This window comes from Rhinolophus ferrumequinum, chromosome 6 (assembly GCF_004115265.2).
Source record: "Rhinolophus ferrumequinum isolate MPI-CBG mRhiFer1 chromosome 6, mRhiFer1_v1.p, whole genome shotgun sequence".
NCBI classification, from domain to species: Eukaryota; Metazoa; Chordata; class Mammalia; order Chiroptera; family Rhinolophidae; genus Rhinolophus; species Rhinolophus ferrumequinum.
Genome location: NC_046289.1, coordinates 41830036 through 41855777, shown reverse-complemented (window position 1 = coordinate 41855777; position 25742 = coordinate 41830036). Strand labels below are relative to the sequence as shown.

The 25742-nt window shown below is 39.5% G+C and overlaps 1 protein-coding gene and 1 long non-coding RNA gene across 4 annotated transcripts in view; one reads left to right on the top strand and one right to left on the bottom strand.

Moving 5' to 3' along the window:
• Window positions 1-400: 400 nt before the first annotated feature.
• The window catches only part of CDKL1 (cyclin dependent kinase like 1), a 49846-nt gene continuing 24504 nt past the window's right edge, over window positions 401-25742 (bottom strand). For all 3 annotated transcript variants that reach the window (XM_033107151.1, XM_033107150.1, XM_033107149.1), the window contains 7 exons: window positions 13990-14062; window positions 11240-11330; window positions 10463-10663; window positions 8321-8403; window positions 5418-5474; window positions 4123-4278; window positions 401-2413 (listed from right to left, as the gene is read on the bottom strand). In XM_033107151.1, the coding sequence (XP_032963042.1) occupies window positions 2306-2413; window positions 4123-4278; window positions 5418-5474; window positions 8321-8403; window positions 10463-10663; window positions 11240-11330; window positions 13990-14062 (769 nt within the window). In that variant the 3' untranslated portion in view covers window positions 401-2305. The remainder of the gene's footprint in view (window positions 2414-4122; window positions 4279-5417; window positions 5475-8320; window positions 8404-10462; window positions 10664-11239; window positions 11331-13989; window positions 14063-25742) is intronic.
• On the top strand, window positions 11523-18796 carry LOC117022922 (uncharacterized). The gene is made up of 3 exons (XR_004423144.1): window positions 11523-12499; window positions 14217-14391; window positions 17896-18796. It is a non-coding gene; the product is annotated as an uncharacterized LOC117022922 (long non-coding RNA).

Genomic DNA, 25742 nt, shown 5'->3' with positions numbered 1-25742 from the left:
GAAGTATAAGCATAAAATTCAATTTATATCTAGAAAGCAGTGATAAAGAATATCGTTAACAGATAGAAACATCTTTATTTTCATCTGCTTGAAATGGCCCTGATTCTGTTATTATTAGTTACATGCCAACTTGTTTGTGGATTTCTGTATATTTAGTTTGAACATTAAGCTGTTGAATATAACCTTGATTAGAAATAATTTTAAAATAAATACATTCTGTGATGCAACATTAGGTAGAAAAATGAATTTTAATCATGTTTAGAACCCAGCTTATGTAACTAGCACAGACCATAAATGATACAGTATTTACTAATATAATTGACACTGTCGTTTTTAAAAAATCAGAAAATACTGAATTTTAAAAAAAGAATATAGAAACAGTGATGATTCCATGCTGAAGAAAGGATTGCAGATCCTGCAATATGGATAAGTTAAACATAAGCATACATATAATAGAACTCCTTAGGAAAAAATAAGCACTTCTGTCTCGAGTTTGTCTGATTACTATGTGGTGAGGCAAGTGGTTCACCACAAATTAGTCTGGAGCTCATTTTCTATTCTGCATGGTTTTCTATAAAACTATTAGATGAATTAGTCAGTTATAGTTATCTGCCTCATCAAGTATATATTGTTTTGGGTTATGAAAAAACACAAAATGTAAACTACTTACAGAAGTTGGTTGTCCTTCCTTGTCATTTGAATCAAGGCTGCATAACAAGAATTAGATAATACTGGGATTAGTATTTAGCCCACTAACACCTGTATGCAAGAAGCTACATACATCAGGAAGCCTTAGGATATCATTAATCTGGCTGGCGAAGCCAAAATTATTAAAGAGTTACCAGAATTTGGTGGATTACTTAGCTGTAAGTGAATACGGGCAAATGTTCTCATGAAGAAAATTAACATAGAGTAAACAGAGTGCAGAAGAAATGGTGTGAAGATACAGTAAAATATAACTTCAAAAACCGCAGCTGAGACGTGCTAGAAAACAACAGAAGCACATCAACCAAAAATGGCTTTGAGTTATAAGAAATTGATATGAATTTTATATTGCCTTTGTGTCCACATGACAAGGATGAAAAAGCTTTTTGAATAGGAGCAATAGGCCAAATCAAAGCTAATTTTATGTCATTTTAAGTATCACTGTGCAAAGCTAGGAATCCTCGATATCATTTTGGACGTTTTTATTATTAGTTGTTAGCATAGTGTGTGTGTGTGTGTGTGTGTGTGTGTGTGTGTGTATGTAGATATATGGAGATATATGCATATATACATGTATATACATACTTGTATATATACATATAGTGTAAAAAGATATTTCAGGGAAAATAGTTTACAACATAGTGTGTTTCATGACCCAAGGAAAAGCTCACAAACCGTTTCTTCCAACACCCAGATCGCTGTAGTCCTGCTTGTAGATTGGTCTCCAAGTCTGAGGCAGAGCTGGAGAGACTGAAGGACTCATTATTTTCAGGATGGCAGGCTCAGTTCCTGCCAAGCCTCTAGGTCTTGTTGTACCCCTTGATCACCTTGGTCAGCTCCCAATCTTCATGTTTGCAATGGGAACTGGGTGTTTGCAAGGGGAACTGGGTGAACAAATGTAGATGGATTATAGTAAATCCATCTTGCCTGCAAAAAAGGACTAAGATGCATCCTTTATTTACTAAAGGTAAAGACAAAAGTATATGTAAGAAATATCTATAAACGTATTAAGTATATAAGCACATAAGTTAGTCTTTTTGTGATAATCCATATGATATTAAATATTTTGAACTCTTAAATATTCCACAAAATGTTTTAAAATATAAAAATCAAGATAGAGCAACGAGGAAATGGAATTTTAAATATTTTGATGTCAAGTACTAACACTCTCCTTATGATGCTGAAACACTGAAAAGGCAGGACACAGCACTCAAACAACACACAGAGGTCCAAGGAAACATATATGGGCACTGTATAATCTATTTTTCATTTGTTGCATATGATACAATTAAAGCATAAATCTTTTTTTATATCTCTAATTTTGCCCAAAGTCTGGGCAGTCGATACCGGTTATACATCTGTCCATAAACTTAGCTACTTAGATACAACAAAAGCAAAAGTGAAAATCCAAACGAGTTTCCTTTCTGTTCTGGACACCATCATCAAGCATGAAAACAGCCTCTGCAATTTCCTTTCAGATCTTGCCAAGTGACCTCCTCCAGTTAGTTATGTTTTCTCAACAACTGTGATTGTTTTCAATCAAATGTATTATTTTCTTTGAATTATTGATCAAGCCTTTTTATCATCAATCTCAAGCTCCTCAAATGTTTGGAAAACGGTAGTTAAGTTTCTTGGTATTATAGCAGTACTTCTTATTATCCAAAGCTGGAAGGATACTGCAGCTAGTCAGCTGAGGTAGGTACTGCAACTGAAAATACAAAACACAGAATGAGGTTCAGTGCCATGCACTTTTTTCATTATTGATAACACCAAAAAAGAGGTAAATAAGTAAATTTTTCAGCACAGAAATACTTTTTCTGCACAGAATCCAGAACCTGAGAGAAAAAAAAATGTTTAAATTTGGTTTCTGCTTTTCGTTTTAAAGGTTTAAATTAAAAAGCAAAGCAAAACATGCACATTAAAGAACATTTAGAGCGTATGAAAAAGGAAAAATCTACATGTTAACATTATTGGAAAAAAACATATATTCAGAAGCGTTAAGAGCTTCCTAGGACTGTAGGATCATTTAAGCCAATGCCTTGTTTTATAGCAAAAACAGCTGATGTCTGCAGCACTGAGGCGGTTTGCCCACTGTACGCCTTAAACAGGCAACACTGCTCCCTTCATGCTGCCTGAAAATGTTTAAATTTCTTGTCAATGTCAAGTGAAAGTAAAGAGAACACGTATTGTTTGTATCATACTATATGGCCTTAGGTATCCAAAAAGCGGGTACCTCTTAATACTTTCAAATCAAATACTTGAATCCTCCAGTACCTCTTAGGTTGGTGCAAAAGTAATTGTGGTTTAACAGGTTAAAAATAATTGCAAAAACCGCGATTGCTTTTGCACCAACCTAATACAAGCAATACGCACATAAGTGAGGTCCCCTATTCTTTCATGCAAGTAAAAATATTTCCATCAAGATCTTTACTCTTGAATACAAAGAAACAGCAAGATAAGGGGAACTGGGGGGAAGTCTATTTCTGGCCTGTTTTGTATCCTGAGTCTTACATGACAGAGAATAAAATAAAAACATTAATTTCTAAACTCTGGTTTATCTCAGGGCCCGGGGGGTCATGCAGCATCTTTTCTAGTGGCTTGTCCACTGTCTTCCTTTCTCCAAACCTCACACACCACCAGAGACCATGGAACATGCTGTGCAGAGGAGGCTGCAAAGGGAATGACTAAGGCAAGATCACTTAGGTCTAAGGGTACGTAGGCAGATCCAGAAGTGAGCAGGGGCAGCCTGTCATCTCATTTGTGGTTCTGTTCTAAATTATCACAGCTTTTGCCTTATGACAAGACACTAACTGTAAGGCTGTTTTGTCACCTTATACCAATCATGGTTCTTCCCAGCTCCCAGTGTACAGTTGGGATGCTATTCTTTGGTTAAATGTACTGTTCCGCTGCTGTCACTGAAAGCACACATTTATTGCATTGACCCTAGCCAGCTCTGATGATGGAAGGATCAGGGAGGAAAACAGTTCCTTTCTAGGATAAACCTGGGATGTCAATTAATACTGAAGGTGAACATGATGGCAGAGAGCTGCCTTGCATACATCTGATTTTGTTTTCCAAAGCAAAAGAAGCTTGCTCAGTTGGACTTCCCCGTGTAGCTGGCTGAGACCTGTGCTCAAGCATAACGCCCAAAGCCCTGATCCCTATGGGGTAGCTGAGAACTGCAAGGCAAGGACACCTTTAGGATTCAGGGAGAAGGGGCCTTAGGAGGCAGTGGTCTCAGGGGCCCTGGTCAGTAGACCATGTGACTTGTCTTCTCGGGCTGGAATGAGGGTGGTCGAACTGCAAGCCACACCTGCTGCCTCACGTATAGCTTTAGACTCTACACCAGATGGCAAGTATGAAATCACTTGAAGCTGCAATCTTGGATGCCTCCGGAAAGCAGGGCCCCATTTTTACCCTAGGCAGGTGCTTTCGGTTCTGTCTTAGGGTCTTCCTTGTTGGTTTGCCATGATCTTTTGCCAAATCTCCTATTTCTCTGATGCTGTCAAAATATGGGTGCTTCAACAGCTGTTCACATGTCAGTCTCTCAGCAGGATTCATGTGAAGACAGCCCTAAAAGAACAGGAAATTCCATCTTTAAAATAGTATTCACTTAGTAATGTCATTTTTTTCTTCTTTGTAAGAGTAAACTGTTCAGTTGGGAATAAGAGGAAGGAGAAAAGTAGGAAAAAAAAATCCAATCATGATTTTATTTCCTTCTATTATCATTCCTAAATGGGTAGCCATAGCCACATAAATAGTTTCTAGAAATAGTAACAAAAAATCATTTGCCCCACCATATGCTGTTCTTGAAGCAGTTGGTGCTTTACCCACAGGAAACAGGATACAATTTTTGAGTTCACCTCTGTGTCCAACTAGAATAATCCACTTAGTCTGTTTGGTCCCTTGCATATACTTTGTAAAAATTAGTTGTTTTTTTAATTTAAAAAATAATCCCTACATATGGTAAAAATAAACATACAAGATATAGCACAGTCTAGAATGGTTCTTCCATTCCCCCTTTCTAAAATCAGCGCTTTTTTGTATATTCTTTCAGAAATAGACTATGCTTTAGAGGCATGTATGTGTCTGAATGGGAGAAGAGATGTAATATATGCATCCCTTTATGTTACATCTATTTGCTTTTCCAGTAAGTGGGCCATGGGGCTCATACTTGAATAGATTAAATCTCAACCCAAGGAACTGTCTCATTCTTTTTATTATTAATATATTATAAATACACAAGTAAACATATTAAATACTTTTTGAAATGTGTGGGACATTGACAGTAACTTGCAAATATTTTAATTGGTACCTCATTCATATAAGACCTATGTATTTCTGAAAATGTATATATAAATCAAGTTTTAAAATCAAAACCTATTTCAAATATACTAGGGAGTTGGCTATTTAAAAGGATCCTATGGCTAAACATTTTTTGAAGAAAAGGATCCTTTTTTAAAACAAACACCACTCCTCTGAAATTTCTATTTTGTGTAAATTTAGATTTCAAACACAATGTTAGGTTTATTTAAAGTAAAAAACACTGATGTTTTCACTGTAATAGAATGTGACCCATTTTAAAAACTGAAAATATGTATACTTTTCAAAAGAGGAGAGGAATTCTAAAAGGAACACTTTTTAATCCATGGATTCCCCAAGGATAACAGCTGCTGCGTACTTTCTGGTTGGCTGGAAATCATGATTTTTACCTTTAAGAGTCCCAGGGCAGGATAAGAGATGTTTGGAAATTTTAATTCAAGTGGTTCCTGTTTAAAAAAAAAAAAAAAAGAAAAGAAAAAAGAAAAGAGGTTATAGACAGCATGTATTCAAATATAAAGTTACCTCAGATTGCATTTCTTTAGAGTGAGAGTATCTTCCTGGCACCTTCCATTCCTGCTCTACCCTCTGCCCACCATACCTCTCACCTAAAACAACCTCTCTACGCCTGTTTCACAAGCTGCTTCTCTCTCCACCTCCAAAATGCTTTTCCAAATTTTCTTCCTAACCACTCCTTTCATGTCCTGAAGAAATGATATAGGTAGCAAATTATGAAAAAACACTAATGAAAGAAAAAAAAACATATCGAGCAATTGTTATTTCCTCTTTTCTGCCTCAATTTATGTAACTTGCCTGGCCTCAGAATAATTTTTGGCACTTATATTGGCATTTATATAAAGAGGCCCCAATTATTGCATTTATTGATATTAACATAAAGGGAGTTTCAAAATATATATATATTTTTTGCTACCCAGGTGAACAGATACTTCTTGGTTTTCTGGAACAAACACTGTTGTCTTCACGCACAAGAGCCTGCTGTTCCCCTGATAATCCTACTGTCACCCAAGCAGACATTCCTCAGTCTTCCTTTGGCCATATAAGACTATTTTGCTCCAGTCACATGCTGGAGACAGTGAGGAATAACAAACACGATGAAGTGGGAGGAATGCCCAATGTCAGACAGGCAAGCCAGTTAAAGAAATATACCACTGACAAAGAGGCTAATCAAAGAAGGGAGCTGAGAAAGTAAGAGCCAGCCAAGCTGAGGAAAAGAAATGACCAGAGTGCACTGAGTGTATAAAGATGGCAGTGTGAGAGCTAGAGGCTGAAGCAGCTGGCCAGGCTCATGGAATGCACACAATCCCTGGTGCTGTGAGCACAACGTTATTTGGGACAGGGAACCAGCCAACAACAACCAGTTCCTGAGTGTGCACTTATTAATCACTGATAAGAGTAAGGATAAGAGCTTCACTTTTGGAGTTCCCTAACAGGAAAAAAAAACAACCCTAAAGCAGACTTGTATTAGCCGTTGAGAGTAGCCCTTTCCCCCCTCATAGCTTAAATATTTCTCTTGCTACTTCTGTGTGTTGAACGTGAGCACCACTGGGGGTTGACACGACACTGCTGTCACTGCGCTCTGCTGTCTCAGCAACAACGCCTGGGATGAGGCGGCCTGCTTGGCTGTGATAAGATGGGCCCATTCTGCCTGCTTAGCCGGTTTTCCCCGCCCTCCCCCCACCCCCCCCAAACAAGCAGGCCTCCCTCCTGCAGGGTTACTGACTGGCAGAAGGGCTCCAGCACAGATGTTCTACCAGCACAACGCCCGCACTGTTTCTTCCTGTGTTTCTGTCAACAGGAAATCCCCTGCAGGACAACCTCTGGGAAACCATGGGAAGCTTTTTACATTTATGAAACCTGGGTTGTTACTGAGGCTTCCCCAGTAGACAAGCGAGCAGGAAATTGCTGAGGGATATTTAGTGTGGTACTGGGAATGTCCAGGTCACAAGGGAGCCAGTTAGGTCACCTCCCATATGCCAGATGTCATTCCTGCCTCTGCCGCCCAGCATGTTCCCAGCATGACCTACTTTTCCTCTTGCTAGTGCTGCAGGAGAGGGGGGCAGTGGGGAAGTGGAAGCGGAAGCCTTCACTGTGGGACAGGCCAGAAGCCGAGGGAACAGACAGCTCAAATGGAACTTGACAGAACTTCCATGTGGAAACTGAGCAACGGGAAGGTTAGTTTCAATTTGAAAGTGACTTTCTTAGTAGAAACTCAGGATTTCACAGACTTTAATTGTGCTCTGAAATGTTTCTGATTATAATAAAGCTCTTTAGGAGACATAAAAAATATTTAAAAACCACACAAAAAGAAAAAAATTACCCCACCAGAGAGAGAGATGCACTGTTAACAATTTTTGTATATATCCTTGCAGCCATTTATTTCACAGATGTGAAAAGCTTTGCATGATATTCCAGGGGTTGTCATATTATTTTATATTTATATATGTAAATACATGTATATTAAATATTTATCAAAATTGTGTCAAATTATATATACTGTTCTATAACCTTTTTTTTTCATTTAGCAATATGTTATGGACTTTTTTTTCAGGTGAATACATACAAATCTATTTTTACTGCCTATGTGCTTCTATTATAAAGATATACCGTAAGTTATTTAATTATTTCCCTACTGATGGAACACGAAAGGAAATGATTTCTATTAAAGAATGCTACATCTTTATGCCTTTGTCTAATGATTTCATTGGAAATAAATTCTTGAAAGTGGGCTAAGGGTATGCACGTTTTTAATTTTTCAGTTTTTGTAGAATGAGTGTGTTCCCCGCATTGGCCACAGAGGACACACGCCAAATGAGGCTGACCAGGCAAGTTCATTACCATTTGCCCCCATGGCCTGGGGAGGGAGAGCACAGTAGACTAGGAGATTGGGACAATGCGGGATTTTCCTGGACGAATCATTGTCTGCAAGTTGACTGGCTCTGAGCTACCTAGCTTCAACTGCTGAAAGTGCTGCAGAACAGGTGAGGTATGGCAGGCCGTTCTGCAGTCCTGTCCAGCCTGCCAGCCAACCTTTGCTATCAGCAACCTCTAAGTGAGCACTGAAGGCCAGGGTGTTGCTAGCCGACTTGCCCCGGTTTTCTTTTTCACCCTTAGACTGACCTTACAGTGCAGAGTGGGCCATGGGGCTCAGGCAGGTGAATAACTACCAAAACCTACTTAGCCTGCGACTCCCCAGGTAAACAGAACAATCACCACATAAACACGTTGGTAACCTTAGCCCTGACATGCAGGATTCTTTCCAAAACGGGTCACTCACCCTATCTTCAGGGTCTGGAATTTTCACCCCACTGAAGTACTGATTTGTGCTAAATACTTGCTGGTGCCTAGGAATGAGGTTTCCTGTAGACAAGAAGAAAAAGGAAGGTCAAATGAGATCGGTTAGCAAGCATTGACCTGTGCTGTCCCTCCTCTGGTGCTGCGTCCATCTGGGCCTACAGCTACAGAGGCTGCAGTTTGCTCTTCCAGTCTGAGGGAGAGGCATTTAACAACCCTCAACAACCTACAGGGGGTGACGTGCCACGTTAGGCACAGAGGAGGCATGCACACACATGGAAAGCTACCAGGTTCTTACCCTGCAAGGCTCACAGTGTATTTAAGGAATCCAAACCAAACAACTCAGAAGCAAGCGCGCACGCGCGCACACACACACACACACACACACCAGATAACACCCTTTTTTAAAATAGCAAAAGTGCAGCAACTACAAATCAAAATCATGTTAACTGGATCCTGATTTGTCAGGATAAAAGTGTATTGGCCTAACACTTAGAACAGCGCCTGACACATAGCAAGTACTCAAATATTTGAGGAAGGAAGGGAGAGAAGGAGGGAGATGGATGGAAGGAAAGGAGGAAGGGAAGAGGAAGGAAGGGGGGAGGGAAGAAGGGAGGAAAAGTAGGAGGGAAATCATGGAAGATCTACCTAAAAAGACTACATTTCTAAATTGGAACCATCTTATTTCCCCAAGTAGCGATCACCTAAAAATCCAATTTTATCTACTGTTTAGAAGCACTTAGGATGTGAAGCAATGAAACAAAAAGAGCATTTCTATATTCTGGGGATTATGTGAGGCTCACTCTGCCCATGTTTCAACCAAATCAGCTAAAATCATGCTTGTGTACATTTCTAGCGATATTACACTTGAAGAGGAATTTTGTTCAGAGAACATAGGGAGATACTCTGAAGGGCGCCCCTGGGGCACACTTCCCATTTCCCAGAGCAGAGTGAACAATAAATACCTCTAAAGCTGCTGTTGGACTGGGCTGGAGTTCCTACCCCTGATTTTACTGATTTGATTTGGAACTTTATCTCTCACTCAAATCTAAAAGCTGCTAACCTGTCCCACTTTGGACGAACAGCCAAAATATACTCTCTAATGCCTTGCCCCAGATATCATGAGAGCAGTGCCTGTACCTTCATAACCTTCTTCCATCAGAGAGCTGAGGGGTGGGTGGGAGGGGGGACACAGAGAGAGTGTCCTAAAATCACAAGGGGAAACACAGCAAAGGAAGACTCAGTGTCCCTGGAAGGAGCTCCACGGTGGCTTACACGTCACTCAACAAAAGCCATCAGCAAACATTTACTGCTTAGCTTGTGCAGATGTTGGTGGAGGACAGAAATAAGACATGATCTCACCCTCAGGCAGCTTACAGTATCTTTGGGAAGATAAAAGTACAAGAGAAGACATGGTGACAGCAGGTGCTACAAGAGTTCAGAGGAGGACAATTTCACTTTAAATTGGAATGCACAGGGGAGTAGTAGCTAAACTCCCTGCCTTGTGAAGAGGACAGTTACTGCTTGTAGGTCTTTTCATCGGTCTCTTTCCTCCCCTCTCTACTCCCCTCCTCTCCTTCACTTCAAGAGTAGAAAGTAAAGAAAGGGCTTTGAGGTGGGAAAGCAAGATAAGAAGAGTGACATCAGAAGAACCAGCCTTTCTTCATGACACTTAGAAGGTTCAGAAACTTCCTCTACAGCATCTAAAGAATTGAACCTAGCCTGGCAGGCTGGAGCCAAGGACATCCAAAGAATGAATGACCACATCATCCGAAATGAAATAAAATACATGAGCATTCTGTACACTGCGAAGCCCTTATAGGAATGTATGTTTTCAGTGTTGCTACGATCATTATTCAGAGTTGACTTGATCCAAACTATGCCGAAGAGAGAACCTTGTGTCTTTTATGACAATTAGTACATACTCAAAATTGTTGATTCTTTTTATTAAAAGAAATGTGGACACCTTTAATGGAGTCACTTAAATGTGATGCTGAGAGTTTCCGTCGTTCATAACTGTAAAGGGCATTAGATGAGACTAGGAACTTGGCTCTGCCCTACACGGACAAGGGTAAATCTATCCAGTTTCCCAAAAGGCGGGACGAAGACACCAGATATCACTTACCCAAGGTTTTCCTGATCAGATAGAGCTGATCCACATCTGATTTTCCTGGCCACAGAGGCACCCCTGAGAGCAGCTCAGCAAAGACACAGCCAATTGCCCAGACATCTACTGGGGGGCCGTACTGCGTGTCCCCCACCAACAGCTCTGGGGAGCGGTACCACCTAGTAGCCACGTAGTCTGTGTAGTAGTCACTCGGTCCAGCTGACCAGGGATAGGCCATGGAAAACAAAGCAATGGAAGCATGGAATCAAAACCAGGACAGGGAGGACCTAAGGCATCAAGCTTGTGCCTCTTCTGTAGCTTTTCTCAATCAGTGGTTCTTAATGCTGGTTGCACATTAAAATCACTTGGAATATGATATTTTTAAAATTACTGATGCTTGGGCCCCACCCCCGTCCAATTAAACCACAATCCCTGGGGGGAGATCAGTATAGTTTTTATAGTTACAGTTTATAGTTCCCCACGCGATTCTAATCTGCAAAGTTGAAAACCACTCTTCTAAAATAGTAAGTCTGAAAAAGTGCTACGTTAGCAAAACAATGGTAGAAACCAGGAGAGTAACATACTTTTTAGTAACCACTTTACTGTGGTACAATTTATATATAGAATACATGTTTAAACCACTGTATGTGTCTCCATGTTTTCAATAATTACGGAATTGTAATTTATATCAAGCCTATGCCCTACATTTACAAGAACTAGCTTTCTATAGCATTTAGATCAGAGTCATATAAAGAATCTTTCATCTTTACACTTCAGAAGAACTTCAATACTCACTCAAAAGCCGAGCGAATCCAAAGTCACAAAGCTTAATCACTGAGTGTTTTGTGATGAGGATATTTTCTGGCTTCACATCTCTATGTATGCACTAGTCACAAAAATCAAACCAAAACAGATTATTAAAGAGCAACTATAAGATATGGCATAAATAAAACACATGAATATTTAGCAAATATTTAAGAAATTGTTTGAACTTCTTACTGGCCTTTTGGATAATAGGAAAATAGCAGCACAGTTTGCAAAATAGCAGCATAAAATAAATCTAGTACCATACCTATTATAGCCCGAATTATCCCAAATTCCTGAAGGGCCCAAAAGCACCAACAAGGGTGAAGGGAAAAATGAAAGAAGGGTAGTCAGATTTAGCAAATAAAAATATAGGACACCCGGGTAAATCTGAATTTTAGATAACATTATTTTTTAGTATAAGTATGTCTCATGCAGTATTTGGGGCATACTTATACCAAAAAGTTATGTTTATCTGAAATTCAAAATTAACTGGGACCCTGTATTTAATCTGGCAACCCTAGGTGAAAGGGAAAATGTTAAAAGGTTCTGGACGAGGCCTGAACCATGACTGCTGGTGCAAGTTGGTGCATAAGCAGAATTCATAATTCGGTTGTTTAACAGAAAAGAACACAGTCCGACTGGTAAACAGGACAAGCCCTGGGCCTGCTGAGATAAGCTGGGGAAGAGAAGGGCAGGAACCAGGAGCTTGCCAAGAGACTTCCCTTCAAGCTCTGACATTTGTCCTGACAAGATAAACAAGAGTAGGCTGCGTTTGCCCTCTGGAGAGAGTCGCTAGATGTCAGCTCCATTCCACACACATCAAGTATTCTGAGAGCTGCATCCACCTCACAGGATGAGGGCCCCCACTCCATGGTTTAGACTCAAATCACCTGTGGTTTCCAAACGACAGCTGACATTGTTTAACAGAGAGATGTTAGAAGAATGTTTAAGAAGCTTCACATGATTTTCTTATTAAAAAAATTTTTTGGAAAAGAACAAATCAACAACCTAATTAACAATTACATAAAAACAAAAGTTGGGTTCAAATACTGTTTCAGCGTTCTTAATAATCTTCCCTTCTTCCAAGCATTTTCCTCTCTGGAGAAGAATGTTGGATCCTTCTGCAATGAGAGACCCTCTTTGGCTTGCAGCTGAAACCCTGGGGTATTCTTGACCTTCTAGAATTTGGAGAGAGGACAGAGGTTCTTCTTGGGCCTGGCCTAACATTCATTTCAAAGGACCTTCAGGGTGAGAGACCAGCGTCAGTGTTTCCCCAAGGGTACTAATTACTCTGGAAACAAAATTGGGGAGACAATTTCTGAATTATTCTATTACAATCTATGTGGTTCTCAGCAATTACTGGCCCCGAGATCTTCACTCTTTTACCACTGGCTTCATGTATTACTATAAATGGGTACACCGTGAATATCATGATGACAGATGGTCAGAAGTACTTGTAAGCAAGAATGTGCTCCTATTCTGTGCTGGGAATTCTTTACAAGTTTCTACATCCTGCCCCCATCAGCACATATGGCCAAACAGAGTGTCAGGGGCTCTCCAGGGAACTGTAGGATGCATTATATTTGTCTTCAGTATCTCTGGTTTTCCCCACCAGGGCCTTTATACCAGCTCTCTTGCACCCCCATCCTAAAACCTGCTCCCAGGAAAGCAATACCCTCACTCGCAGTAAATAGCAATACCGTGTTTCCCCGAAAATGAGACCTAGCCGGACAATCAGCTCTAATGCTTCTTTTGGAGAAAAAATTAATATAAGATCTGGTCTTATTTTACTATAATATAAGGCTGGGTCTTTAATATGATATGATAATGATATGACATAATATGATATATATATAATATAATACTGAGTTTTACATTAATTTTTGCTCCAAAAGACACATTAGAGCTAAGTGTCCGGCTAGGTCTTATTTTCAGAGAAACAGGGTATAAGGTGCCTATGCTCCTTGCTATACATGCAAATGTAGCCTTCAGCAAGGCAGAGACTCAGTAGGGAGAAGTTCTGGCTACTCCTATATTTTCTCCTAGGAAGGTGGCATCAGGAAAAATCATTTAGAAAAACTCAGAGATGGGGATTCAGACCCACCAGCTAAAATGACCCTGGCATTTGGTAGGATGACATATTGCAGTCAAACTGCCCTTGTGACCAAAATGAAGCTCTCATAGTGGGATGTGGCTTCTGCGTGCAGGGAGGCAGCAGGCTTCTCAGCACCTGGGAAGTCACGCCACGTGGGAGCACTGTGTGTCCTCCAGGCCTCGCTGTGGCCTGAGTGTCACAGGCTGCCACTGGGCTGCTTTGTTTCAGACCTGGCACTCATATCTCAGCCAAGCAGACACGAGCACTTGTGTATCATGCCTGGGACTCTACAGCAACCAAATAAGCATGTGTCATGTGGAGGTCTCCCCAATTTCCGAGCGTTTTCAGAGTACCAGACCCCTACAGGCTCTAAGTCAATGGGATGCTTCCTTAAATATGAGTAGCTTTTGATCAGTATGCATCTATAACTACTATCTCAAAATCATAAAAGTGCATCTTTTATGTAACCTGAACAAGAAGGAATAGCTAGGTTGGCATTTTTCGCCTCTACTTACCCCAACCAGGCTTAAGAAGATTTGGGTGAAAAACTACGCCCACAAAAGGATGATATAACTTTGAGCAGAGGCTCCACCTCAGCTTAAGGGCAGCCTTCTGATGTTTCAAGGGAGATCATGGGACTTACATTGTGTTTATGGCAAAAATTAACTGCTTGCAATGTCTGCCAAGTTATGCTCTTCACGAGATGTTCTGGTACCCTAATGAAAATAAAGAAGCAGCACAAACACATTTTTTAGTGTAGCCATGGAATCCAGCTAACAAAAGAAAAAAGTAAATTAAGACAGGCTTAAATAGTGAAAACTCCTGGGTGGCACATAGCGTCCTCTAACTCATCGAAATGTCATTTCATAGGTCCTACGTATAAAGGACATGTGATCAGCGCACTGCTGCTCTCCAGGAACAGCGAGCTAACAACAGTGCTACCAGCTACTTCTACAGGGAGGGACCGTGAAGACCCACGGGGATTTCAACAAGTATTGATGACCAGCGACCTCAAACACCTGTGACCCCATTGGGAACTTGCCTGGTAACCTGAGCTCCGTGCCTATAAGAAGCTTTTTGTGGATGGAAAGTTAGTTAATAGGTGGCATAAAAGATGCTGTGTTTTTTTTTCACATTGCCCCAAACTAATGGCTTTGCAGCAGAACCCATTTTCTATGTGTGGGAACATGGTTTCTCCAGGCTCCCTAGGCCACATTTTTTTTTTTTAAGGCAAACAAGATTTTACTGAAGATAGGGAAGAGGTTTACATTGTGCACCATGTAACAAAAACTAACAATAAATAAAAACGCACAATCGCATGCTGGCTCTTCGCCCACACTGCTCCTTGCTGGTAGTTAGCTGCATCCCCCTCTCATCTTTCTGCCTGTCCTTGGTCATAGCATCTAAACAGGATGCCACGGTGCCCAGCACTTCTCTGACTCTAACGTTATGTGACCAGGAAACCAGTAGCCCCAGCAGGTCCTTTGTGGGTATCAGAAAAAGGCACTTCCTTGGGGAGCATTTTTAAGTATATATATCTATATATACACACGTAAATTAGGCAATAAGTGAAATGGATTACAGAAAGAGTACATTTATTTTCAGAGACATCCACCCACACACCAGCTGGACTTACTGTTTTTATGAATCAAACATTCGACAATGTTGTTGTGGTCCTCAGCCAGAACTAATAAAGTAAACCAGGGAGGAAACTCTTGTCTTGCATAGTTGTGTTAAGGTGATCAAAAAAAGCCTCTAGGAGGGGCTCCAAGGTCACAGACCACATGTTCAGGAAATCCTTTCAGACAGATGAGAGGATGCTTAAACAGTGGGACAACGTGCCAGAAATGAAGAGGCCACTTCCAGGAAGAATAGCTGGGACATTTCTGCACCAGAACTATGTCCCTAGGCTTGAAGTACCTTCTTTCCAAAATTCTCTTCCTTATTCTAGAGGCATATATAGGCACAGGTGCTAGAAAAACTCACGTCTAAAAAAGTACAACTAAGAAGGTAACATTTCAGGGGAGATGCTTTCCCCCAGCCTTTACTTTTTGTCCAGAAAAAAATGGAATATATTTTGATTATTTAACAAATTAAGTATTGATATAAGGTTATCAGTGCCAGGCAACTTTCGTCTCTAAGAACATTTCCCAAAATAAATTATTTCAAAGGAGCATTTAAAAATAAATTATAATAGCATATCATTCAGCTCCTCTAAGGCTGAGCACATTAACACCCAATTCCCTAGTGTAAAAATCTGTACACATCTCCTAGTGTCATCTTGGGTTAGCCCCTCACTTCACTTCTGTAGGTATTACTCTATTTCTTCTCTGAAATGCCAGAGCCTCAGGCTCTAAGACCCTTTTAAACTGATGATGATAGGAGCCAGGTTTTTACTGCTGGAGAAGGGGGTTACAGATATGTCAAGAAAGAAAAATGGAGCCTGTTCTGTGGTGTTAGGCTGGAATTGGATATACACATATGTATACAGGGTGCTATGCTGGAAGGGATGCTATCTTACATAGAGTATTCCAGAAAGCTTCTTTGCTTAACTACGTCTGAGACAGTGGTTATGTGATGAGATGTGGCCAGCTGTGGGTTATATTTTTAAAAATAGAGTCTTTAGGAGTTTCTGAGAGATTGGATGTTAGAAAAAGAGAGAAATCAAGTAATGACACGAAGGTTAGCAGAAGTAGCTGGTTCACGGTGGGACCTTTTACTGAGGAGAATGAAGGGGGAGGAGCTGGTTTGGGGGAGGGAGGGTGGCTAAACCGAGATGCTTGTTGGACATCCAAGGGAAGACTCTAAGTAGGCAATTCTGAATTCAGCAGGAAGGTCTAGTTGGAAATATAAATTTGGGAAGCAAAAGCATATTAATGGTCTGTAGAGCCCTAGGACGTGAGGAGGCCACTTAAGTGAATACAGAAAAAGAAGAGGAAATCGATGTCTGGAGGCCCTGAAACATGTAGAGGTCAGAAAGAAGAGGGGGACCCAGCGTTGGAGGGGACTGAGCATTGGATGAACTGAGACGACACTCAGGAGAACACGCCACTGAAGCCAACTGAAGAAAACGTTTCAAAGGGCTTCTTGATTAAGATGGTAGATTGAAAACAAACCCGCCTAATTTCACTCTCTCCTCAAACCTGCTAGAACTACAATAAGAGGCTTTTTGTTTGTTTGTTTGTTTGTTTGTTTGTTTGTTTGTTTGTTTAAGACAAAACCCCACATGGTCAGAGAGAACAGGAGAAAAGATAAAAGCAACACATTTTGAAATTTGGAAAGCAGTCGGATGAATGACAAATCCTAGAAAACTAAAACCTAAGCTAGGAGAGGGAACAGTGGAAGAGCAACCAGCTTACCCCAAAGAATCCTCAGAAGGCTCAGAACTAGCAGCCAAGATTGCTATGTAGGTGAGAAGGAAGGAAGAGTGTGGAAAATCTGTTTGGGAAACAATTAAATCCTTAGATCCCCTTCCTGTTCATTTCTAATAGGAAACACTTCCCCTACCTAGCAGAAGGCTGGAGTTTTGTTTTCTGGGGAGGATAAAACAGAAGAAATTTGGCACAGTTCAGAACGTGGATACTGTTCCAAAAGAGGGGATTAAATGATTGTGTATGTACGTGTTGAATACTGAGACTCCCCAGCCCTCCTCCTGCACTAGGTTCTGAGAAAGCTGACAGCCAGACTTCACTCTCCAGACAAAATATTGGAAGATTTTTTGGGAGGAAGCTCAGAAGGAAAGATCTGAAGATTGGGGTTCCCCCAGCAAATGGCCCAGCCAGATAACCCCACAGTGAAGTTCAGAGCTTCCAATAGTTCCCTACTCTTAACCATGGGCATATAGCCAAGATTATATGATGCCCAAGAAAAGTCTCAAATAAGAAAGTCAGAGACCAAAACATACAGAAAACAACTTAAAAGATACAGGAACCATGGAGAGTGAAGAGCACATTTAAAAAAAAAAAAAATTAATATCCTCAGAAAGGACAGCAACAGGAAAGATGCTGCATCTGTGAAATAAGAACGGGACACTATAAGAAGACAAGAGGACCAAAGAGTCCAAAATCCAAATAATAGAAGGTCCAGGAAAAGAAAAAGCAGAGAAAATAAAGAATAGGAAATCAATAACAAAACAATTCAAAAATTTTTTTCTCAGACAGAAAGTGTCCACCAAATGCCAGCATAGTGGATGAAAAGCAAGGCTCATGATTTTCATAACGCAGAATGCTGTGAGCAAAGAGAAGATTCTACAAGCTTCTAGAAACAAAAAAGAAACAGGGCTTCACAAAAGATCAGAAAATAGAATGACAACAGACTTCTGAAGAGCACTAGAAGATCGAAGGCACTTAAAAGATGCCTTCAAAATTTTGAAGGGATATTATTTTCAACCAAAAACAAACATACAAACCTATACCCAAACAAAAATTATAAATCACGTGTGAAGAGAAAATGAAGACGTTATAAACATGCAAGGGCAAGGTCTCAATCTCTCTCTTTCTCTCTCCCTGTTTCTCTCTATATTTTTAACCTCTCATACACTTTTTCTCAGGAACCCCTGGAGGATGCACTCTACCAAAAAGGAGTAAACTACCAAAGAAGATGACATGAAACAGAGAAAACTGGAGACTTGACACAGAGGGAAGCAATTGAAACCCCTAGGAGGATGGTAAAGGAAAATGACAAGGTGGTAATTGCGTTCTAGGAGTAGAAAGCAACCCTTCCAGATTGGAACAGTGTGACTCAGAGCCAGGCATGTTGACAGTTGTCATCACCATGCCCTGTGCCTTATATTATCTTAAATAAATATGAAAATATTTAACAAACAAACTTAAAAGCTTTGGAAGAGTCTGAGTGTCTGGCCAAACCCTTTGGGCTAAAGCAGACATTCTTAAGGATGCAGCTTACTCGTATGCTGGCGAGGCTAAGGAATTCACTCCACTTTATAGTGTTTGCTTCCCAACTGGTGGCAAACGGTGGTCATGGCTGAGCTCTGGGGCAGAGTGGGGAAGGACTGGAACAGAGAGGAAGGGAAGGGACCCAATTCTCTTCCATTCTTTACTGCCTATAAGAGCCCCCATTGGGATTCTAGCTCAAAGACAAGCTGTCCCTTCAGAGAATCATGTATAAACTTAATCTTAACCTGTGAGGGAAGTGGTGTTTGAGCTTTTCTCCTGGGCCTGGTTCTCCTCCAGATGATATTAGGCTATTGAACTTCAGACAAACCATATCCCCATTTCCTTTTCCTAGCATATAGTGTCCCAGAGGGGTGAGACAGGAGGATCCAGCCTGGGCCTCTTGGACTCCCAATTAGCTGGGCAGGTCTGGTGGGATTTGTACTCCTAAACATGTCCGCTCTCCAGACCTAGAAATGTGGGTCTAGGCAGGGTATGAGAAAATTGAGCAAGGACACTCGCTTTATTTTCTGTCCCAAACCAAGGAGGGAAGGGCTCAGCAAGGCATGTCTTCATTCCCTGGGTAGTCTTCTTGAGGGTCTTCAGTTCTTTCTAGGGAGGGTAGAATGGAACCCTTCTTCTACTATTAGGAAGAGGTGGAGGAGAAAAACACTCCTTAGTCTTCCACCAGTGTGAACTCACGGCATTTTTCCTGCACTTTGGGAGTTTGTTTTACCCCCAGGAACATAAAGGGCTCCCAACTGTTTAACTCCAAGGAGAGATGAGGATTGGGGGATGGGATGTCTTTAGAAATGTCTGTAGTCTAGATTTCTGTGTGACTGTACCATCTTTGGGAAGGATTGGAGATGGATCTGCTTGGCTAAAATAAGCAAACCTAGAAAGAGGAGGACAGAAGATCCCAGAAGTAGTAAATCCAACTGTAGAGAAATGCAGAGGGGATTCCAAGGATGACCGCAAAGGGACGTCCCGGGAAGACAGCTGGACAGCGGGCTTCGAGTCCAACAAGCCAAGAAGATCAGATCAGATGGAGAATGGGGGGCATCACAGGGAGGCAGGATGTGACCAAAAAAAAAAGAAGAAGTGAATGGATTATCTGGTGTGGTTATCTTGTGGGAAAGTATATTTAGATGGTATTAAAAAAAGTGAGAAAAGTTAGCAATAGGATTAAAGAATATTAAGCAAATTTAAAAAGCAAGGCAAACATTAATTTGTAAAAAAGTATAAAAGGAATCTCTAGTAGAACAAAACACTCAGCTACAAGTAATGTTTACATAAGCATAATAATGGGAACCATAAATATTGAATTGATAAAATTTTAATGTAACTATTTTAGGGGAGTAGAATAATGGTGGAAGAAGGCAAAATTCTCATCTATCATAATAGGAAGTCTTTGGATCATCTCCAAATTGATAAATCAAGAAATAGCAGTACATCACTTAGTATATTATACGATATGTTATATTATATTATATATTTTATATTATATTATATTACATTAAATTATGTTATATTACATTATATTATATTCTATTGCTGGATTTGATTTGCTAATAATTTTGCTAAGGATTTTTGCAACTAAGTTCATATTTGTCTGTCATTTTCTTTTCTTGAAATGTCCTCATCTGGTTTTGGTACCAGGGTATAATAGCCTCATAAAATGATTTGGGAAATGTTTCTTCCTCCTGTATTTTCTGAAAGAGTTTGTATAGGATTGCTATTATTTCTTCCTTATATATTTGATAGAATTAATTCATCAAATATTTTAATAATAGAAACCAACATGAGTAACAGGAAAAATATATAAATGCACTACACTGGTGGTAAGGTAAATTGGTTCAGTTTGGCAAACCCTACAACCCAATAATTCCATTCTGAGAACTTCTAAGGGAAAAGTGCAAAAGAAGAGAAATCTATTGTAGCGAGAGTTTGATAGCAGAATCATTTATCAGACCAAACACTAAAACCAACCTCAACATTCAACAATGGAGAAATGGTTAGATGGTAATGTAACTACATGTATAATCTTACAGTTATTAATAATAGATCTAAAGATTATATTGCACATACATAAAAATGCATATGAAAGACTATTAAGTGAAGAATAGAATTGAGGGGAAAACGATCATCTCATCACAGCAGCACGGAGAAAGTAGTGCTTTGCTTGGACAAGCAGCCAGCAGGTTGGCTGCTTTTATAATGGTCTTCAAGCTTACAGACCCAGACACTTAATATTGTCAGCACATCAAGACAGTGCCCATTTCAAAGGGGCAGGTGAATATTAAACACATTTTCTAGCCTGATATATAAAACCAGAATGCCAATTTATTCATCCATGTTCAAATCCTGAGTACCAGCTCATGCTCTCTTTGTAGGCAATTCCATAAACAAAGTCAAGTTATAATCAGAATGGTGTTTGGTAAGCAAAGAATCTAGATGAAGGAAAATAGACAATTTGACTGATTTTTGCCATTAGGCTGTAATAGCTTAATTGCACCCATTTCCAAATTAGGAGGATCTTGTCATTAGATAAAACATGCAGTCAACTCTAACAAGCCCAGCAGCCATTCTATCTCTGTAAGTTTGCTCTCCATAACTCTGCCCTGATCCATCGTGTTGGTTTCACAACATAACTCTCAGAAAGGAATCTTCTGTCTCTCCAAGTGTCTGGGACAGGATGGACTGTGACCCAAATGTTCTAATAACAAAATTGAAATGAACAGAGAGAAACATAAACAACTGCTGTGTGAAAGTGAAGAGCTCAAACTGATTTTTTTTAATTTTAGAAATTTTAAGAGAGATGATGAAGAGAGAACATGTATCTCTCCAGCATTCTCAATGTGGCAGCTGTCCTTTCCACTACTGTTCTTCTAATATTTGTGACATTACAAGAAGCCAAACAACCAACATTCATCAAAGCTTGATTTCTATACAAGGCTCCAACAAAGGAAGAGAGAACTGGCCAAACTCCTGTAGAAATAATATGTTCTTGGGAATTTATCCTATAGAACTACGTATTTGTGCAAATGTTTGTTCACTGTAGAAAACTAGAAACAATTTAAATATTTATCAATGGGGGATTGAATAAAGAAACAACGGTATGTTTGTACAATGAAAATCTATATAGCTACTTTAAAAATATAGAAGTAGATATGTATGAATAAAGAGACAGCTCCCAAATACACTTAAAAAATAAAGAACAGTATATAGAGTATAAGCTATGTAAACATATATATGTGCATAGAAAAATACTTAGAAAACAATTTCTCAAGCTAATTTTATTTCTTTCTATATGTTTCTTTGATGACTGAAACAGTTTTACAACAAAAAAAAGTACCATTTTTAGTGAAAAAAGAGAGATTTTTAGGGTTCTATAAGGGTTCTGGAATTCCACTGTCAGAAACTGAAAACTTGTAGTAACAACTTTAACCAACAAATGTTCTTTGAACAAACTATATTAGAGTCAGAGGAGGAACTGGTGGTAATGGTATCTGTGCAGGAAAGAATCAGTGAAGGATTGTGTCTGGCTGTACTTATAGAGGGACAGAAAAATGAGGAGAGAACACCAAAACTAGTCATTTACAAAACTTTGAGATAGGAGAGACAAATAGTTCATATAATAATAATTACAAAGCACATTAACACCCACAGAAGATAAGGAATTGTAATATGCTTGTATGAGGGCAAATATGAACATGAACACAGAACCAGGAATCACGATAGACGTGTTTATATCACTGTAGCAGGATACATATCTTGTAGCATAAATTGGCTTATTAGTATCAACATGGATTTGAATCTTCTTCAAAAGCTTTCCAGAGGAGTACAAGAACTTACAAACATGTTAATAAGAAGATGAATTAGTGTCCATTTCAGATTCACAATAGAGAGAAGCCTTTGAGCCTAATTTGGCAAGAATTTTTTTTTAATAATTAAAATATTACCATAATAATAAATGGAACATGGAGAAAATCGGAAAAAAACAAATAAAATGAAAAATACCTATAACAATCATAACTCAGAGATAATCATTTAAAAATGTGTATATTATTTATTTTTCTTTCTCCTACCTACATATATGTTTTGTGAAAATGAAATATGTGTTTTTATTATAGCATAATATTTTTTCATTTTGCAACCACTCATGAACATATTTCCATGTCAATGTATGTTTTATCAATAAGCAGGATTCTTAATGGCTCCTCTGTATTCCATTGTAAAGATATGCCATAATTAACCAATCCTCTATCATTGGACATTTCTGTTGTTTACAATTCTGTCATCATAAACAATACTTTAACAATAAACACGTCTATAACAAAATCTTTACATATATACTCAATTATTTTCTTCTGTTAAGTTATTAGAAGTAGAATTGTTTGGTGTGGATTATGTCTCTAAGGCTTTTAACACATGTTGCCAAATTGCCCTCTGGAAAGGTTGCTCCAGCAGTTGTATTAATATCCTTTGACAATATTAAGTTTTAGCATTTTAAAATCAAAGTCACTATCTTAAAATGAAAAATAATCAAAACTTTGTTATGATTCCTCTTCTTTAAAATCAGTTTATAAGTATCAACTTATTGGTTTGCTGACTTGGTCATTCCACAACAAGTGTCAAGAATTAAGCTAGAAGATACTGGGGATATACAGGTGAGGAAGGCACAGCTCTCGCTGAAGATTTTATATGAATAGTTTACTGCACAAATGGGGTATGTGATGTAAATGATCCCAGAAGATGTTACAGACCCTAGAGGAAGGAACTCCTGACTATCACACAAGAGGTCATATGTGAGCTATATGTGAAGCAGGAGTGTGCTAGGCAGAGTAGACAAAGTAGGGCAACCCAGGCTGAGAAAACAGCAAATACTGAAGCTTTAGACTGCAAATGATTCCATGGCGTGGGAAACTTAGGTAGGAAAGGGGTGTCTTGTAGAGTGAGTGAGAAGTTGCCTCCCATGCTAGGGTTTTTACCACACTAGTAAAGCTTTGGGGAGCTAGTAAAGGATTTTACGTAGGGAAGTGGCATGATCCAGTCTGAGTTTTAGAAATTTATACTTAGTAATACAGTGATCACAGGACATTCTTACAGTAAGTGTGCAAACCTAAGGAGGACACACCCTAGCACCAGGCAGGGAAAACAACAGCGTTATCCTGTGTTGATATTGTCTAACAGATCCAATATGAAACTAAAGGAAAACCAAAGTCTTCTAACTTCTACGATATTAGATCATCAATTCATACCATTATAGAGTTGGAAGTTCCCTTACACTTTATCTGGTACTAAACTCTCATTTTTACGGATGAAGACACCAGTAGGCAACTTGCCAAAGCTCATATAGATGATGATGACCCACTTTTCCTTCAGCGTACTTACAAAGTTTTATAATATGAGATCTCTAAATAAAAAATAAAAAAAAAGTTTTCCTATGAATTTCAAAATCTTTGGTTAACACAATTTAATGACATTTACTTTTCAATGATGACAAGCAAAAATTTGAAATAGAATTTAAAATAGATTGAAGAATTGCCAAATAGTATAAGGGAAAGTAACTTTTACTTTAAAACAAGCAAGCAAACAAAATCCTTAAACTTCCAAACAAACGGACATGACCTGGCTTAGAATAAATCTTATTTTTCAAACTTGCTCATTTATTAGCGTTCCCTAAGTCAATCTTATATTTAAACCACAGCACATTGTCATTTGGAAATAAAATTGCTTGTACTTAACCACACATATCTTCTAATCTTTCCCTTCTTTAATCCACCTCCATATTAAAGTATTGTCTATTTCCTGGAATATAGATAACATATTTTTAGACAGTGGAGTTAAAAAAAAAATCTGCTTTCAAAACTCTAATCACTCCTCGTCCTGCCCTTTTTTCCTTCTGTTCAAATTATATGCCAAAAAAAGAACTGACTCCCAATTACTTTCAACCCCCGATTTATCAGTGTTTCCAAGTGACTCAATGTAACATGATTAACCAAACTCCCTGCGATACCTCCCTTGTACCACACAGCCACGAGTAACTTATAGTATTAAGTTTAATTGAAGTGTCACTTGCAAGCTGTCAAAATAGCAAATATCAACATACTAAAGATTTTCTCTCTTGAACACATAATTTCTCTGTATCAGTAACTTTCTGAAGGGAGGTGTCTGTTTCTTGACTCTGGTTGTGTAAATTAACATGAAAACCTGTGCCATGGTCACTAACAAACCTCGAGCCACTTTAATCCCATTTGCCTGCAGGTCACAGTAGATCATATATAACCACCACTACATGGCAGAGCAAGCTCTTAGCCCAGGTTTGCAAGCACTGATGAAAGAGCCTCAGGCTCTAGCTACTAAATGTGAATGTGAGCCAGGATGGGGTGCCATTCTACCACTCTGATCTACAATGCACTCAGCGTTTTGTCCCCAGCCAAGTTGGGTTTCCAGGAGCAGAGCAAAAGGAGAGGATGGGATATCCTACCCTGATCAACTTCTCTTAAACCTCCTCACCTCCCAACTCAAAGGCCACCTCCTCCACGAAGTCTTCCTCAATTGCCCTGCTTTGAATTATATCTCCCAGAGCCTGCTGATCATTCTACCCTCTCCTTCTGATCACGGTGATTGGTCCCAGGAATAGCTGCATCATATGAGCTGAGCCAATCAGAGTGTCCTCTGGACTTTATATGTAGATGCTACCGTCTTCTAGAACTTCCTTTCTTCTTGAATGGCTACATAGGTTGATAAAAGCCTGTAGCCATGCTTTCTATCATATTTCCCCCTCCTAACTCCTTCCATCCTACAACACACACACACACACACACACACACACACACACACACACACACACCCCTCCAAAATCTACCTTATAAGAGAGACTCATTTGCAAGGCAGAATGAAGCCAACACAAAGAAGAAGAGTTGAGAGAGAGACAGAGACAGAGGGACAGAGACAGAGAACAGCCACCACCTATGGTGCTCTACCTAAGACAACCACCTGAGCATGGGTGGGAGACAAAATCCAGCCTATATTCCGCTCACTCTGGCTACAAAAAGAGGCTACTCTTAACCAGAGGAGGCAACTCCCCCTTTTTTTCAAACAAAGGCTCTGTCTGCTCACTAAGCCTTCTTCTAATGCACAAAAGAGTTTCAGGTGCTAGAGAGAGATGTGTGATACGCTCAGCGGAGCCTTTAACGTCTCCCTCCGTCCTTCCTAGTTACAGCCACAACATTCCTTTTTCACCCACACTTGCTTCGCTGGGTTTTTGTCACTTGTAACCAAAAGAGTCCTGACCAATACAGCAGACCAGACACCCGATTGCTTCAGATGAAACAACATGTTCGTTTTAGCTGTAAACTTCCTATTAGCCATGGTCTTTGGACTCTTCCTTTCAACCTCCTGTCCTTACACTTTCCTGGTCAGGCACAGATAACTAATATCTTTCGTTTTCTTTCTTTGAGAGTCAGCATCTATGCAGAGATAATGTACCAAAGAAATC